Raw genomic sequence first — 16,411 nt, forward strand, 5'->3', positions numbered from 1 at the left:
CTGGGTAATGCGCAATCACGCACACACGCAGCTTAGAGGGAACATTGCGCTGGATAGATTTTCCTGTGCGCTGAGAATGTGCGAGTAGTGCGCGATTGCGCACAACTGACACCCCTACCTTAGGGAACTTCATTTTTGCCGAGTTTACCGAAGGGATACAGTGAGTGCTGTTACAGCAGAGCGTGCGCCAAATGACCTTCAAGAACTAACCGAGTCTGATACTGCTTAGCTTCTCGGGTGTTCTCAGGGTGGTATGGCCGTAAACGGGTCAAAATGCAAAAAAGTTTTGGGATTCTATATTTACACCAAAAACATTAAACTGTCTTTCTATAGCGCTTTTTAAGTTTTTCTTGCCCTCATGTAGGTTTTAGATCAGGGGATGATGTCATAATAGTCTGTAGTTTGCAATAATCTGTGGTCTGTGCAACCCTTTGAGACTCTTTGTGATCAAGGGCTATACAAATAAACATGACTTGACTTTTACACTTGGGGTCTTAACCTCGAGGCCTTGGGGCCAATTATGGCCCACGGGTGATAGCTTAAGGCCCCAGCCTTAATATGCATTTGGAAAAGGTACAGTGTGTATTACTGCGCCTCCTTGTGGGAAAAATATAATTCATTAAAAAAACAAATACTGATTTAAAAAACTTAAGCAAAAGTATTTGAACTCGGAAATTAACACTCTTGTTTTAAAATACTCATATTTAGAGAAATTTGCATTTATTTTTCATAATATTAGCCTCACTTAGATGGAGCTAGCATCATCTTGCTGCTACAGGTAGATATTTTGCTTTTCTTTTTTTCCTCGTTTTTGCCTAGCTTGTCTCTTCTTTTTCCTTCTTTTTCTTTCCTGTTTTCTTCTTTCTTTGTCTCTTTCTTTTCCTATTTTCTTTATTTTTTCCCCTTTTTGTCTTTTATTTCCATTTCCACCTTATTTCTCCTTTTTTATTTCTCTGCAAAACGCTGGGGAAAAAAAGAAACATGTTCTGGTTTGGTCACTTTAAGTCTTCTTTTTAGCGCTCGTTTTTGGTTGCACGAGACCATAAAGCAACCGCTTGTTGCCGACTAATACACACTGTCCCTTTGATTTAAGTGCAGCCCACACAAATGATGGATTCATTTATTACTGATTGATTCATTTTCATAATCATTGTTAATGTTTTTTATTTTGGATCTTATTTTGTGTAGCAATGAAAAGAAAACGATATTTAAGGAAAACCCTATTCGGCCCAACGTCACACGGACCCTAGCTCCGGGCGGCCCTCAAGTTAATTGAGTTTGAGACCTATTTTTAACTAAAGGTTCCTGCTCTTTTATGTAAGCTACTAATAATAAGAAAACTCTATTTAGAATTTTCTAATTACAAATTCTCCTGAAACATACATTTGTGCTTAATAATCGAAATTCCAATGTACCATACTTAGATAGTAATTTAATTAAAAACATTTTTTCAGTCCTAATGTCATGATTACCGATTTGTATCACCTGTGCATGCTCATTTGGCTCCCTGTCCCTATTTAAACCCAATCCTGTCACTCTCCTGTTGTCAGTCCGTCTGCGAACCTCTGTTGATACAAGGCAAGCCTTTTTTGACCCTGACTCTCGCCTGTCCCCTTTTTGCACCCGTTTTTGTCTCCGGCTACGACCTGTTTTGATCCTGACCACGTCTGCTCTCCCGTCCCGGTTTACGACCCGTTTTTGATCCCGTCTATGTCTGCTCTCCCGTCCCGGCTTACGACCAGTTTCTGACACCGACCGCGTTTTTGCTCTCCTGTCACAGCTACGACCTGTTTTTCCGCCCGCTACGGAAGTTCCACTTCAGTATTCGGATCACAATCTGAGTGCGAGAGCGACTTGCTTCCAAGGAACATTGGATCGTGGGCGCAGTTCTTCCTCTTTCTTTCAATAAAACTTGTGGTAAAAGTTACGCAATTGGGTCCTGATTCCGTTCTGGTCGTGACACCTAAGGCCTATGTATGAACTCTAATGTCATAAACGGAAATTCAAATATATATATATATATATATATATATATATATATATATATAGATAGATAGATAGATAGATAGATAGATACTTTGTTCATCCCCGAAGGGAAATTCACATTTCCAGCAGCATCCCTGAGCTGAGAACAATCGAGAACAATCGAAAATAACACGGGAGCTGCTGGAGTGGCTGCCATTCGTGACGGCGCCGGAAGAAAAGATATATATACTGTATATAATATGATATATTTATCATTACAACCTAAGTAAGCAAGCAGTCAATATCATTTTTAAACTTACACATAACTAATAAAATAATTTGTTACCAAACAATGTTTATATTCATTGTACCATGCTACTTTTGACCACCAGATGGCAGCCTAAATATAAAAAGCCCTGAATACAGCTTACCCCGCGATCCATAAGTACTATAAATTACACGTTCACAAGGAGAGGAAGACTGTCCCATTCCTCTTCAAGGGTGAAGGCTAAGGGACACAAGGCTTTTTTTTCACAAAGACAGGTCAGGAGTGCCCTAGCTAGCAACTTCTCAGTCAAGCACCTGTGACGTCATTTTATGAAATAGAGCTCTAGATCAGGATTGATTTAAAACACCCCTGCTCTATTAAAATTGTGTTCACAAGGAGAAGAAGACTGTCCCATTTCTCTATAACGTATAGGGGGAGTGCAAAGAGTAAAGATGCCTATTTCTGCAAAGATAGACCAGTAGTTTGATGAAATGATGAAATCATAGAGGCGGTCATGAAAGGAAAACAAAAACACAATCAGAAAAACACCAAAAAAAAACCTGATTAAAATGATGATCATAACACCCACATGTCCTACATTAATCCCCGAAAAAGAACATTTTGCGGCTAACACTACCTGGACAAGGGGCAGTGTTATTGCAAAGCCTGGATTCTCTTAAAGGGCCGGTGCAGTGCGTTCCGTACGGCGAGACACATGTTCTTGTTCGCACCTGCGACCCTTGCCCGCAAGTTACAGAGCAAGAGCTCCATTGGGACCACTCCTCTGCACCCGATTCACCTGCATGGGAGAAGGGCGACACTGGTTAAATGCAGCAATACCGTCTCAAGGGAGGGGAAGTGGAAGAAAATCGGGAAAAGGCCGGGAAAGAATCGGCTTCTTTAAGGTAGGGGGGAACACGATCGGGTGTTCAAGATGGTTGAAATAAATGAAGCTTCATGATGCATTTGTAACTTTATAGACTCCGCTAGAGGATTTTATGTTTTGTTCAGTTAGAAGTAGTTAATTTCGTGGTTTTCCTTCCATGTTTAGTGGGCCTGCAGTATGTTTTGTCGTCTCCCTTTTTATGCTTGTTCTGTTCTCGTGTGCAAACAGTCTTCTTCACGGTATTGTCATTGTTATTCGAATATTTCTTGTGTCGTCTCACGTTCATGTTTTGTTCTGTTAGAGCTGATGTCGGAACATCAGGTAGTCGGTTTAACCACGTTTTAACATTTATTTTGCAGCATCCTTTCTTTCACCTATTGTTTCCTTATTTTGATGTTTTGTTCAGTGCAAATTAATTTGTGTAGACTTTCTTTCAAGTTTTTTTAATCAGTAATAGCTAGAATATATGTTTGCATTGCTATTTTGTGGTTTTGTCAGAAGACACTCTTCTTGTTGTGCCCTCTTTCATGTTTTGTTCAGTTAGAGCTGATTGGTATTGGAACATTATGTAGTTGTTCCACCCAGCCAAGAATATTTGTCATGGTTTCCTCTTACTTTCATGTTTTGTTCAGAATCTGTTGGTATTTGAAGTTATACCGTGTTCTGGACCTTCATGTGTTCGTTCAATGTAGTTTGTGGGAATGCTTCTTGTGGGGCCTGCTTTTCATATTTTGTTCTGTTAGAGCTGTTGTCAGAACATCAGGTAGTCGGTTTAACCACGTTTTAATATTTATTAGCTGCATCCTTTTTTTCATATTGTTCAGAACTAATTTCCTTATTTTGATGTTTTGTTCAGTGCAAATTAATTTGTGTTGACTTTCTTTCAAGTTTTTTTAATCAGTTAGAGCTAGCTTAAAGGTTTGCATTGTTTTTTGTGCTTTGGTCAGCAAGGCACTCTTCTTGTTCTAATAGTCAATGTGGCCTCTTTCATGTTTCGTTCGGTTAGATCTGGTTGGTATTGGAATACTATGTAGTTGTTTTACCCGGTCAAGAATATTTGTCGCGGTTTCATGTTTTGTTCAGAATCTGTTGGTATTTGAAGTTATACCAGGTTCTGGACCTTTATGTGTTCCGTGCAATGTAGTTTGTGGGAATGCTTCTGGTGTAGGTTGCTTTTCTTGTTTTGTTCTGTTAGAGTTGATGTCGGAACATCATGTGGTCTGTTTAACCATGTTTTAATATTTACTTGCCGCATCCATTCTTTCACCGATTGTTCAGAACCAGTGTCCTTATTTTGATGTTTTGTTCAGTACAAATTAAATGGTGTTGACTTTCTTTCAAGTTTTTTTATTCAGTTAGAGCTAGCATATGTGTTTTCATAGTTTTTCATAGCACCATTCTTGTTGTTCTAATAGTCAATGTGCCCTCTTTCATGTTTCGTTCAGTTAGAGCTGTTTGGTATTGGAACATTACGTAGTTGTTCCAACCAGCCATGAATATTTGTCGTGGTTTTCTCTTACTTTCATGTTTTGTTTAGAATCAGTTGGTATTTAAAGGTATATAGTGTTCTGGTCCTTCATTATTTGTTCAGTGCAATGCAGTTTGTGGGAATGCTTCTTGTGTGGCCTGCTTTTCATATTTTGTTCTGTTAGAGCTGGTGTCGGAACATCATGTAGTCTGTTTAACCACGTTTTAATATTTACTTCCCGCATCCATTCTTTCATCAATTGTTTAGAACCAGTTTCCTTATTTTGATGTTTTGTTCAGTGCAAATTAATTTGTGAAGTTTTTTTATTCAGTTAGAGCGAGCCTATATGTTTGCATTGTTTTTCGTGTTTTTTTTTCAGTAAGGCACTCTTCTTGTTGTTCTAATAGTCAATGTGACCCCTTTCATGTTTCGTTCGGTTAGAGATGGTTGGTATTGGAACATTATGTAGTTGATGAATATTTGTTGCGGTTTCCTCTTACTTTCATGTTTTGTTCGGAATCAGTTGGTATTTAAAGGTATACCGTGCTCTGGACCTTCATGTTTTGTTCAGTGCAATGCAGTTTGTTGGAATGCTTCTTGTGTGGTTCGGTTTTCATATTTTGTTCTGTTAGCGCTTGTTGCTGTTGGAACATTGTCTAGTGGTTCTGTCCACATGTATTTAAATGATCTTTGTACGCTTCCTTTTATGTTTTGTTTAGTTACAGTTTGTTAGTTCTTTGATTTTGTTTATTTTAATCTAGCTAGGGTTTCAACGGTATGTATTAGAGATATGTAGTCCAGTCTGTGTTGGAGTACCTTGATATCCTTTCATGTTTGGTTACGTAGAGCTAGTTTGTGTTCAAAAATATCTTATTCCTTTTACGCTTCGTCAGTGTTCCAGCACTACATTTTATTCTTTCCGCTGTACTTTCCAAGCGTTGTCGTCTTCCTTTCATGTTGTGTTCTATTGTAATCATTTTTTATCTTTTATCATTTTATATTGATTTATTCCAATATATCCTTCTTTGTCTTCCTTTCAAGTTTTGTTCGTTAGATCTACTTATTAACATGAAGTAGCAGGGATGCGTAGTTGATCCTATTTTAGAGTACCTTTGATGTCTTTGTAGATAGGATTTACTTATAAAAAAGAACTCTGTATCAGATAGTGTTCAGAAACGAAACAAGGAAGTTTACTAGGATCTTCCGAGTTCAGTTTTGCGATCCACTTCCTAAGCCTCACTTCACCATGAAACTTTAATACTATGAATATTGTTATACATCATCGGTCAATCCTTTGTTTTTTATAAAGACATTAACTTTATAAATAAAAATCACATTACTCAGAAAAACTGTCATCCCTGCTGTGGCATACAGTATTTTCTGTGAGATTGGAATATATTGGTAATGTATTAGTCATATCCAAAAAAGGTGAATAATAACCCTGAAACTACAATTATCAAATGCATTGGATAAATCTATGCTTTTTAACCAAAACGCCATCTAGAGGAGTAATATAAATACTGGGAGTGTTTCATGAAGCTTCATTTTCAATGGAGTTCAGAGAAGAGAGGTTATTCACATTTCTTTCAAGCATTTCAGTGAAACAAAAAAGGTAAAATCAATATGATTAAAAAACAAATTAGAAAATAAATGAATAAATTAACGGTGACATGCAGCGATGATGAAAATGGAAAGTGTGAGGTGGGTTAGGTAACAGCAACTGCACTAAAACTACACAAAAAGGGCATTTTTATTCCTTATGATCAATTCTTTTAATAACATGGATTTCTCCAGAAATTATAGATATATTTTTTTCCCATGTTTTCAGCCTTTTTAAGAAATTATACATTTGTCCGTAATACGTTGATAAAACTTAAGATTCCTCGTTTCTTTTAATATATATTTTTATTTTTTTTACAATAATAGTCTCATCATACATTGTCCACATACAGCCCACAAAAGAACAGCAGAACCGAATTGTATTGAAGGCTTTATTCGAAAAAACAAACAAAAAAAAAACAAACAAACATCGAGTTGATTAGAATACCCGATTTCTGCCGCTAAATTTAGAGATTACAAAATAGAGCGGAAGGTGGATCAATTTGATAAATGAAGCAGCACAGGGAGTGTAAATAATGTGAGGATGGGGAAAAAAAAAAACATGATAAACACGCAAAAACGACCCCAAAAAATACCCCAAAAACTGGACAGGGGTGAAACATACCTGAAGCGTGAGTTGGGTGAAGCAGGTGGATGTTAATTTGGGGAAATGGCGTGTTGCAAACATAAAAAACATCAAATAAAAGCCTATCTTTACCCATAAACAACAAGAAAAAAACCCACAGAACCTAAAACAACCCTAAAATTGTGCTTAAGGTTTATTTCAAGTACGTTTTCATTTTAGAAAATCCCATCATAGCTCGATGATTATTTGTAAAAATGCCGTATCAACAATTTGAAAAACATTTTTCAGTCTATATAAGAACTATGTTATAATTATGGCAGACCCCCGGGATAGGGCCACCCCCCTTACGACTTTTCACTTCACGGGGAGGAATAAGATTTTATCGTTCTCTCTTTACTGCATTCTCCCCACTATACGCTACATACGCGCTATTGGTCGATGTCATAAAATACCGTTATGTTATTAGCTGAATTACCTCCCACAATGCTTTTCTCTCCATGCCGTTTTAAATTATTTTGTGCGTCGCAAAGATTTAGCAAACCGACGATAGAACACGGTATTAACTGTACTGTATTTTTTTGGTGTAGTTCCAAAGGCTTGCAGTGATGCTAAAGAGAGAAGCAAAAATACGATAACCATCGAAACGAAGCGGGAAATATGAAGAAGGCACACACATGGCTATGTTAAGATTCATGGCTGTAACTAATCGCCGATTTGGACTTTTATGAAAAATAAGGCGATCAAAGCAAGGAAACTTCTCACATAGGGCATGACTATCCCCCACCCCCTCTGCATCCGTCTGCTACTCCATTAAACCAAGTCATATCACACCAAAGGTAAATTAAATTAATTTTTCCTTTACATGTATAGCTATTTAATCCTGTTCACGTATATTACACATATGCAGTACTTATTATATAATATTCTGTTATTTCAAAGGCTCGGAACGGAATCTCTAATTACCATAGGTTTCTTTGCTATACAGCTATTTTACAATCCCCACCCACATTGTATCCCGGGGTCTACTGTACGTAAGTAAATTATAAATAAATGAAAGATGCCTTACTATTTTTATGTTGCTGTTGAGAATGAGGAGAAAGAAATAATAATAATAATGCAAAAACATTTCAGTACAAGAGATAGCATGCATGATGAAATTAAGTTTAGTTCATAGAAAGTCAAATAGGGAAATGTAACGATTATATTACCAGTTTGTGCCATAAATTTAGCCGATTGGTCTTGCTCCTGCAGGGCCTTTGTGTCAAGAACTGATCTGGGCCGCTGACTTTTTACCGTATGCTCGCCGATCATTCCGTATTCTACGAGACAAAATAGAAATTTCGGCTCAGACAGGAAAGAAAATTAGGATTCATATTCATATTAAAGCGCGATACACGGCTCCAAACAAAGACCACACATTTTTTCGTTTCCTTTTTAAGCTTTCAACGCTGGGGCATAGAACAGTGGAACCAATTTAAGGGCGGAGTCAAATTAGGAACGTAAGGGGGCGTCGACAAACATGCAAATTTAACTCCCGTGGCGATTAACTCCACCCCCTTATGCCGACCCCGAAAAGGAAAAGGAAAATAAATTGAAATAAAATGTGTAAGCTGTAAGAAAAGCCACAGAGGAAGAGGGGGAGGGGCGTGTGGGTTGGGGGGCGTGTCAAGGGAAAGGGGGCGGGGTCATGGACATAACATGCGATTGATCCACAGTTTCCTTTATTATTTACGTTGGATTATTCGTTTCTACGTAGGATGGTTTGAACTGCAGGTTTTGCGATCTGCAGGAACGAATATTGCAACGTTTACAAAAAAAGGTTAGCCAGACTTCGCCGATAACGGTCGGAAAAAGGAAAAAAAAAAACACAGTTTTCCGACAATTTTTCACAGGGTGGTCCAAGGAAAGTGAATTAGACACCTAAAATGCAGAGCAATATAACATTTATAGGAAACATTCATAAAAACATTAATAATACAGGGTTTGTACACCTTTTTCATGGCTAAATTCAAGCACTTTTGAAGTACTTTCAAATTAAATTTTCACAATTTCTACAGTACCATTAAACCAGAAATAAACCATTATTACAGAGTTTAAAAGAATGATTGTTTAATAATCGTTATTATCATTGATCACACCAACACTAATGATGTATTAAAGTTGGGTACAAGCCAAATAAATTCACTACTTCTGAATTTTTTTTTTGTCGTTTATAGCTTATTCTATCGAGTCAGACTCTCGAGGAAAATGGCAACAATTTCAAGAATTTACAAGCACTTCAGGCAAAATTCATGCACTTTACAGACTTTGAAAACACACCTTCAAAATTCTAGCATTTTTCAAGGATTTCAAGCACCCGTACAAACCCTATATTAAGAGATCTGGCAACCCCAAAACAGTCATTAAAGTAGGAATAATTTTTATACTTGAAACAGATAAAATGTCATATATTGCTTATTATTATAACAATAAAAATGAATAACTGAGGTCTATCGCTAATATACTTCAACAGCGTTGCCAAGTTGTTAAAAAAAACACTTGTAGTGTTTTGGTAATGCTAACACACAAAGGTAAAAAGTATTAGCATTAGCACATTTTTCAAATGATCACGGTTCAATGTGAACAAAGATCAATAAAATGAAGACTTTTAGGATATTTTAAGGTATAAAAATGCAAATTATTGATTCAAGCGGCTTTGTGAAAAAAATGTGGCTCCAAAGATTGTTTTTGGCAACATTTTCAGAAAAAAAGTTCACTGAACTTTGCAAATAACCACAGAGAAAAAGAAAAACACATTTTCCAGAGGTAGACAACAATTTTACACAGTGTGGTTGAATAAAAGTCCAGAAAAGCATAAAAACATCCATACTAAGAAATTTGGCAACCCAAATAACAGTCATATAATTAGGATTCACTTCAATAATAATATAAATTAATAGATATAGTGATTTAACAGAATGACTGAGCTTTATAGCAACCATGCTGCCATATTGAGGCCAGTTTCTCAAATACTCTCTGATATTACGCTAATGCTAACCCACGAGCGTAACAAGTGTTAGCATTAGCACACTTAGGTTTCATTGGAAAATAAGTGATTTAAGATTTTTAATATGTGATTTTTTTGCTATATTTTTAGGTGTGAAAATGCAAATTATCGATTAAAGGTGATACGGCAAATGGTCACTGTCTCAAGGAAAGAAAAAAAGCAACAAACTAATACAGTATACCCAGGATTTCCACAGTTAATCCGTAACCATCTATATTGCGTGAAGTTCAACGACTCAAACCAAGAGTGGAAATTTTCTCCACCACCATACTTTGTTTCGTTTTCCTTAAAGCTTAGGTTTTGTGTTACTCATATATCGCCCTCCCAGTATAAAAGCAGTCATCAGTCACTTTGCACTTGTGAATTTGCAGCAACTCTTGTGTTGTGCGTGGAATATTCTGTAATAGAAAACTTCAAATGAACTCAAAATGCCACAGTTGTATCCATCCACATATACTGTAGTCCTTGCTTTTAGCAAACCTTGTACGAGCACCGCTTGTAAACAGACGGGGAGCAGGTATAAAGCACATTCTTAGTGGATTTCTTGATTTTTCTGTGTGATATGAATGAAAACAACCTGTAATTCATACGAAAACATCACTCATATTTATCCCCCTTGATCGGATTACTCGGAAACGGTGCGTATAAAGTGTTTTTAGTTCATCACTAGTCATGTAAATGACTCATTCAGAATGCTCCAATCAGCACCCAGGAAACAGAAGGCAGTTCTCTGATTGGTCTGAGTGTACTGCCGCCTGTACAGTGTAATTATGAACGTAGTTATGCGTGGAACCCGTTAATATAGAACGAAAGAAATCCACCCATGGCTCGAAAATCAAATTTGGATTGGGCGAGGGAATAGAGAATTGGTCTTTTTCATCCTCATGCAGAGGTTTTGAGTTTTTCCTTTCCCTCATGTAGGTCTTAGATCAGGGGGTAGTTGAATTCATTGTCTGTCTTCTGTAATAGTCTGTGGTCTGTGTAGCCCTTTGAGACTTCTCGTGGTAAAGGACCATAATACATTACTTGACTTGACATAAATCATGATGACCGTCGTCTAAAGCAGGGGTTGGTAAACTACGACCCGTGGGCCACACAGCCAGCTAAGCTTTTTAATCCGGTTTGCTCAATGGAATTGTTAAAAACAACGGCAATGATGGTGAAAAAGAACTACTAAATAAAATAATATGTTGTTTTAGGTCCACTCCGGTCCCCAGTGCTACTTTTTTCTTATTTTTTATCATCCGTTTTATTTAAATCAAAATATTTTCTCGAAGATCATGCAAACACTACTCACTTTTGCATTTTGAATTTTCCAATTCTAACGATCAAATTGAGTGCTTAATAATAATGTAATACTTACACTTTCATTCCAAAGGTTTCAAATCAATTTCATCAAATCATTTTATTTGAAAAATAACAAACAAAATATAATACGCAGCTGTCCTTATATTTTTGTCGTGCTGTCATGATTACTGACGTGACTCACCTGTGCTCGCTCATTTGGCGCCAACCGCCGCGGGTTCTGACTGACTCCCTGTCACTATTTGAACCCAGTTGTCAGTCCGTCTGCGAACCTCAGTGTATACTAGGCAAGCCTTTTTTGACCCTGACTCCCACATGTCCCGTTTTTGCTCCCGTCTCTCTCCGACTATGACCGTTTTGATCCTGACCACGTCTGCTCTACCATCCCGGCTTACGACCTCTTTTTGTCCCCGACTACGTCTAGCCTCCCGTTCTGGCTTACTACTCGTTTCCGACCACCCCTTGCTCTCCCAGTCCCGGCTACTGACCCGTTCTTCCGTCCCTGACACCGCCATCGCTTGCTACGGAAGATCCACTTCTGTGTTCGGATCACAATCCGAGTGCGAGAGCGACTTGCTTCCTGCAGCCCTTCCTCTTTCCTTTCCTTCAATAAAACTTGTGAGAAACTTAACACAAGTGGGTCCTGTTTCCGTTCTGACCCTGACACATGCATCTTTGAGGTATCAGATTTGAGACCGTTTTTTTCTTCTTGGCTCGGCCATTTTCCCCGATAACCCAATGTGGCCCATGACTTAAAATGGTTTAATGGCTAGCTTTAGCTAAACTTACCGTCAAAGCTAATATCTCATCGCATTTCACTCAATACACAATTGCTATTTGTAGTATTTATATGGTTAACCTATTCAAGCCTCAATAGGTTTGCATTGTGTTTTTTTTTTTTTACATTATAAACATATCCAAGCTAGCAGAAGCTAGCTTAACATTTTGTTATGTACGTTATAACAGACCTATGTTTACCACAAACTGCCAAACTTCTCAACTACTAAATATTCTAAAGTATAAAGATTATAATATATTTTTGTTGGCAAATGACTTCATTTTTTTGTGGAAGGAGAAAGAATCTAACAGGAATCTTATGAAAATAAAATATCTAATAAGACAGACGCATGTTAAGAGTGACATTTGGAGAACTATTAAATGAATGAATTGAACTTATAAGTCATACGTCTTCATTTCAAAGAATATGGAGGAATAAAGTTGGTGACATCCATCAAAAGGCAGATTTGATCAATAGAGAAATCCATCACGGTTATTTTATTCTTGCGTGACAAAATGAGATCATTCGATTCGCTTTGACTGCACGTAATCTAGCATGCATCACAGATTTTTTTATTTGTATTTTTGCAAAATATATTTTTGTTTGACAAGAGTTTCTCATGATTCCTTCTAGATTTATGGCCTGCTAATGACCTTTGAGAATGTATTAGATCATGGATAGCTACATACATAAATAAATGTGTGCATGAAGGGATTTATTACATATTTTGGGGTTTTTCAAACAACAATGATAGGAATAATAACAGTAAAAAATTAACTATGCATTATTAAATACAGAAAGAGAGACAAAGAAAGGAGGAAATAATGGAAAAAAGAGAGAACGAAACAGTAAGAGAGAAAGAAAGAAGGAAAGAGAGAAAGAAAGAAAGACATAAGGAAATAATGAAAAAAAGAAAGAAAGAAAGAAAGGGAGAAAGAAAGAAAGAAAGAAAGGTAGAACAAAAAGAAAGAAAAACAGGTAGAAAGAAAGAAAGGTAGAAAGAAAGAAAGACAGAGGGAAAGAAAAAAAGAAAGAAACAAATAAATAAAGAAACAAAGCAAAAGTGTAACAAGAGATAAAAGGAATGAAGTATTTCTTGGTTAATTAATCAAGTAAAGGAAGTATATTGATACATACATTGATAAAATTATATATAATATGAGTTAGTCAGGGCAGCACGGCGGCGCAGTGGTTAGCGCTTGTGCGGCACAGTTCATGTCATGGGAACCTGTCGTGGGTTCAAATCCAGCTCCAGACTTCCTGTGCGGAGTTTGTATGTTCTCCCCGTGCTTGCGTGGGTTTCCTCCGGGCACTCCGGTTTCCTCCCACGTTCCAAAAACATGCATTTCAGGTGAATTGGCCGGTCCAAATTGTCCCTAGGTGTGAATGAGCAAATGAGTTGTCTGTCCCTGTGTGCCCTGCGATTGGCTGGCAACCAGTTCAGGGTGTCCCCTGCCAACTGCCCGGAGATGGCTGGGATGGGCTCCAGCCCCCCCGCGACCCTAATGAGGATAAGCGGTACGGCTGATGAGATGAGATGAGTTAGTCAATAAAGTCGAGTAGTATTTTTTGTATAAATACATGAATACATATGCATGCATTAAATCATTTAATAAATACATGTATATTCATGTATTAGTTCATTTATTTAAATCAAATGTCAATCATTTTGAACCCTGTCGTTTTTAGTCTTAAAATCCAGACACACAACATAATATGAGTCATAAGTCAGAAATATTGAACCAAATAACAAATACTATTACATTCGGGCTGAGAGGAGATTCAGTATAATCGTGTACAGTATGCAAGTATTCAGGAACAAAAAACAAGCAGAATCAGCCCACTCAGTAGTATTTTAAACCTGTTATCATCAAGTGAATTTCGCAGCTTAAATACAATTAAAAACAAGATTTTGCCATCAACAAATCACCAGAGGAGCTGAGATGAAGCTATTTTCATCTGTTATCAAATCGAAGAAAGTGTTTGAGTCCCACCGCTTAATCTTATCAGTGAAATCTATCCGTTTGAAAAGAAATATCACAAAACGCTTTTGCTTCTCTCGGAGTTAAGCGCTTCCCTCAGGCTCCGTTTGTTTCTATTCGCAACAACAAAAGCAGCCGATAATAATTCCGTGACCGCACTTTTAACTCGGATAACTCACAATCAAAAGTCTTTGATCGGCTACAGCCGGCAGGAAAATATCAAAATTTAAACGGTTAAACGATATACCGGCTTTGGCTTTTGTTAATCCTTTACTTCAATGGCCATTGTACTGCTCCCTATGTTATGTGTGCTTTGTCACTAGAAGGCAGTATACCAGGCACATACAGTAGAGGGCACCAAGCTGGGGGGACTGGCTGGAGGGTGCCCGCCTGCATCCACTTCATAACGATCCAAGAACCCAGCAAGACGTCTTCACACCCCTGTTCCTGCACCGAAGGACCCTCGGCCACTTCAGTCATGGTTTTGGCAACAAAGGACCATCGGCTGCTTCCGTCGTGGTTTTGTCAACAAAAGACCCTCTGGTATTTCTGTCCCAGGTTTCAGCAGTAAATAACTTTCACCCATTCCTGTCATGATTTTGGTAGGGAATGACCCTCAGCTGCCTTTTTCCCATTTTCGGGGGAGAAACTTCCTTGGCTGCTTGTGTTCAAATTCCTGGCACTTCTGCCCAGGTTTGATCAGTGTAGGACCCTTGGCTGCTTCTGTCCCAGTTTTGGTGGTGAAGATCCCTCAGCCACCTCTGTCCCAGTTTCAGCGGAAGAGGTCCCTTGGTTGCTTCTGTCCAAGGTTTTGCTGGCAAAGGACCTTCGACCCCTTGTGTCCCTGGTTTTCAGTAGTGAAAGACCCTCAGCCGCTTCTGTCCCCAGGTTAAGCGGAAATAGACGAGAGTCTATTTCCTAGATTTCCTTGATTTCTATAAGGATCCCTCCCTTTTATCTTCACTCGGCTGCTTCTGTCCCAGTTTTGGCAGTGAAGAACCCATTATGCTTCTGTCTCAGGTTTCGGCGGTGAATAACTTTCAGCCATTTTTGTGATGCTGCTGTTTTCCCATTTTTGGGGGAGAAACTCCCTTGGCTTATGTTCCAATTTTTGGCAGCGAAAGGATACTTGGACGTTTTTGCCCAGGTATACTCAATGAAAGACCCTTGGCTGCTTCTGTCCAGGGTTTCGCTGGTAAAGTACCTTTGAGCCACTTCTGTCCCTGGTTTTCAGTAGTGAAAGACCCTCAGCCGCTTCTGTCCCCTTGTTGAGCGGCAATAGACCCTTGGCTAAATCTGTCCCTGTTTCGGCAGTGAAGAACACTTCATGCTTCTGGTTTCTGTAGTGAAGTTACCTCAGTCTCTTCTGTTCCTGTTTTGGTGGAGACGGACCATTGATCGCTTCTGTCATGGATTCGGCAGCAAGGACCCTCAGCTGCATCCCTCACGATTTTAGTGAAGAAAGTCCATTTGGTGGTAAAGGACCTTAGGCTGCTTCTGTCTGAGGTTTTCAATAGTGAAAGTCCTTCAGGCCACCTTTGTCCCCGATTTTGGCAGACACAGACTGTCAGCTGCTTCTGTCCCTGTATTAGGCAGCAAAGGACCCTCGGCTGTTACTGTCCTCCGTTTTAGTGGTGAAGGACACTTGGCCATCCTTATCCCTGTTTTGGATAGCCTCCATAGCCTCTGTGCTATCTTCCACCCTCATCTTTGGAACCGTTTGTGTTTTGGTTATTTGGGGAAGGGTATTCATGTAATGTCAGGTTCTGGCACACACTTTCCTCCCTAGAGACGCTAACTTGGAGGGAGTGGTTTGAACATGCACAACTGCGCCTTATGAGCCTCCACACCTGCTATCACGTATATTGGCTGAACCCCAGAATTGTAACGAAAAAATCCAAAGCAGTTCATAGTAAGAGACACTTTTATAATCTGAGGAGTTTGACATAACTAATTGACCTAAAAACAAAAGAAGAGTTCGAACGCTGAACATAAATAACAACGCTAAAGTTATCAAACTATTCTGATGAGCCTGATTTTTTGGGGCTCTAGAGCTTTTGGGAGCCACTCACGGATGCTCTCAGGCCCAATTAGTCGCCATATTTGCATAGAAATCCCGCCATGATTGAATTAACGTCCCAGGACTAATTACGGGCATGATACTCCACAAACAAGTCGGGAGATAGTGTCGGTAACCTTCATCTGTATTTCGGCTTTTATCTGCCGCATGTTGGGGTTGTACGGCTAAAAACGGCGGAGTTTATCCTGCAAGCTTAGTTTTCTGTCGATGGACATGTTCTATGTGAGGTTGTGTTCAAAAGCAAACCAAATAGACGATAACTGATAACTCGAACTTTACAGACATTGGGGAGATCTGTCACCTGTGAGGAAAAAGAAACACTTTAAAGCCCTTGTGTGTAATATTTGACCACTAGATGGCACTGCGAACGAAAACCAGTGCCACAGCAAGTAGCAAGACGGCAGACCCCTTAGGTACAGATTCCACTATGTAAAAGAAATACAAATTT

The 16,411-nt window shown here is 38.6% G+C and overlaps 1 protein-coding gene across 5 annotated transcripts in view; it reads right to left on the reverse strand.

The window, feature by feature from the left end:
• Positions 1-16,411, reverse strand: part of adgrb3 (adhesion G protein-coupled receptor B3) — a 224,991-nt gene that overhangs the window by 130,632 nt on the left and 77,948 nt on the right. For 4 of the 5 annotated variants that reach the window (XM_088351661.1, XM_088351660.1, XM_088351659.1 and 1 more), the window contains exons 3-4: positions 7,981-8,091; positions 2,871-3,032 (exon numbers count right to left, since the gene is read on the reverse strand). The exons of the other annotated variant lie outside the window; for it this stretch is intronic. In XM_088351661.1, the coding sequence (XP_088207787.1) occupies positions 2,871-3,032; positions 7,981-8,091 (273 nt within the window). The remainder of the gene's footprint in view (positions 1-2,870; positions 3,033-7,980; positions 8,092-16,411) is intronic. 5 annotated transcript variants of the gene reach the window in all.

This window comes from Urocampus carinirostris, chromosome 13, assembly GCF_059441175.1.
Source record: "Urocampus carinirostris isolate Australia breed hairy pipefish chromosome 13, RoL_Ucar_1.0, whole genome shotgun sequence".
Taxonomy (NCBI): domain Eukaryota; kingdom Metazoa; phylum Chordata; class Actinopteri; order Syngnathiformes; family Syngnathidae; genus Urocampus; species Urocampus carinirostris.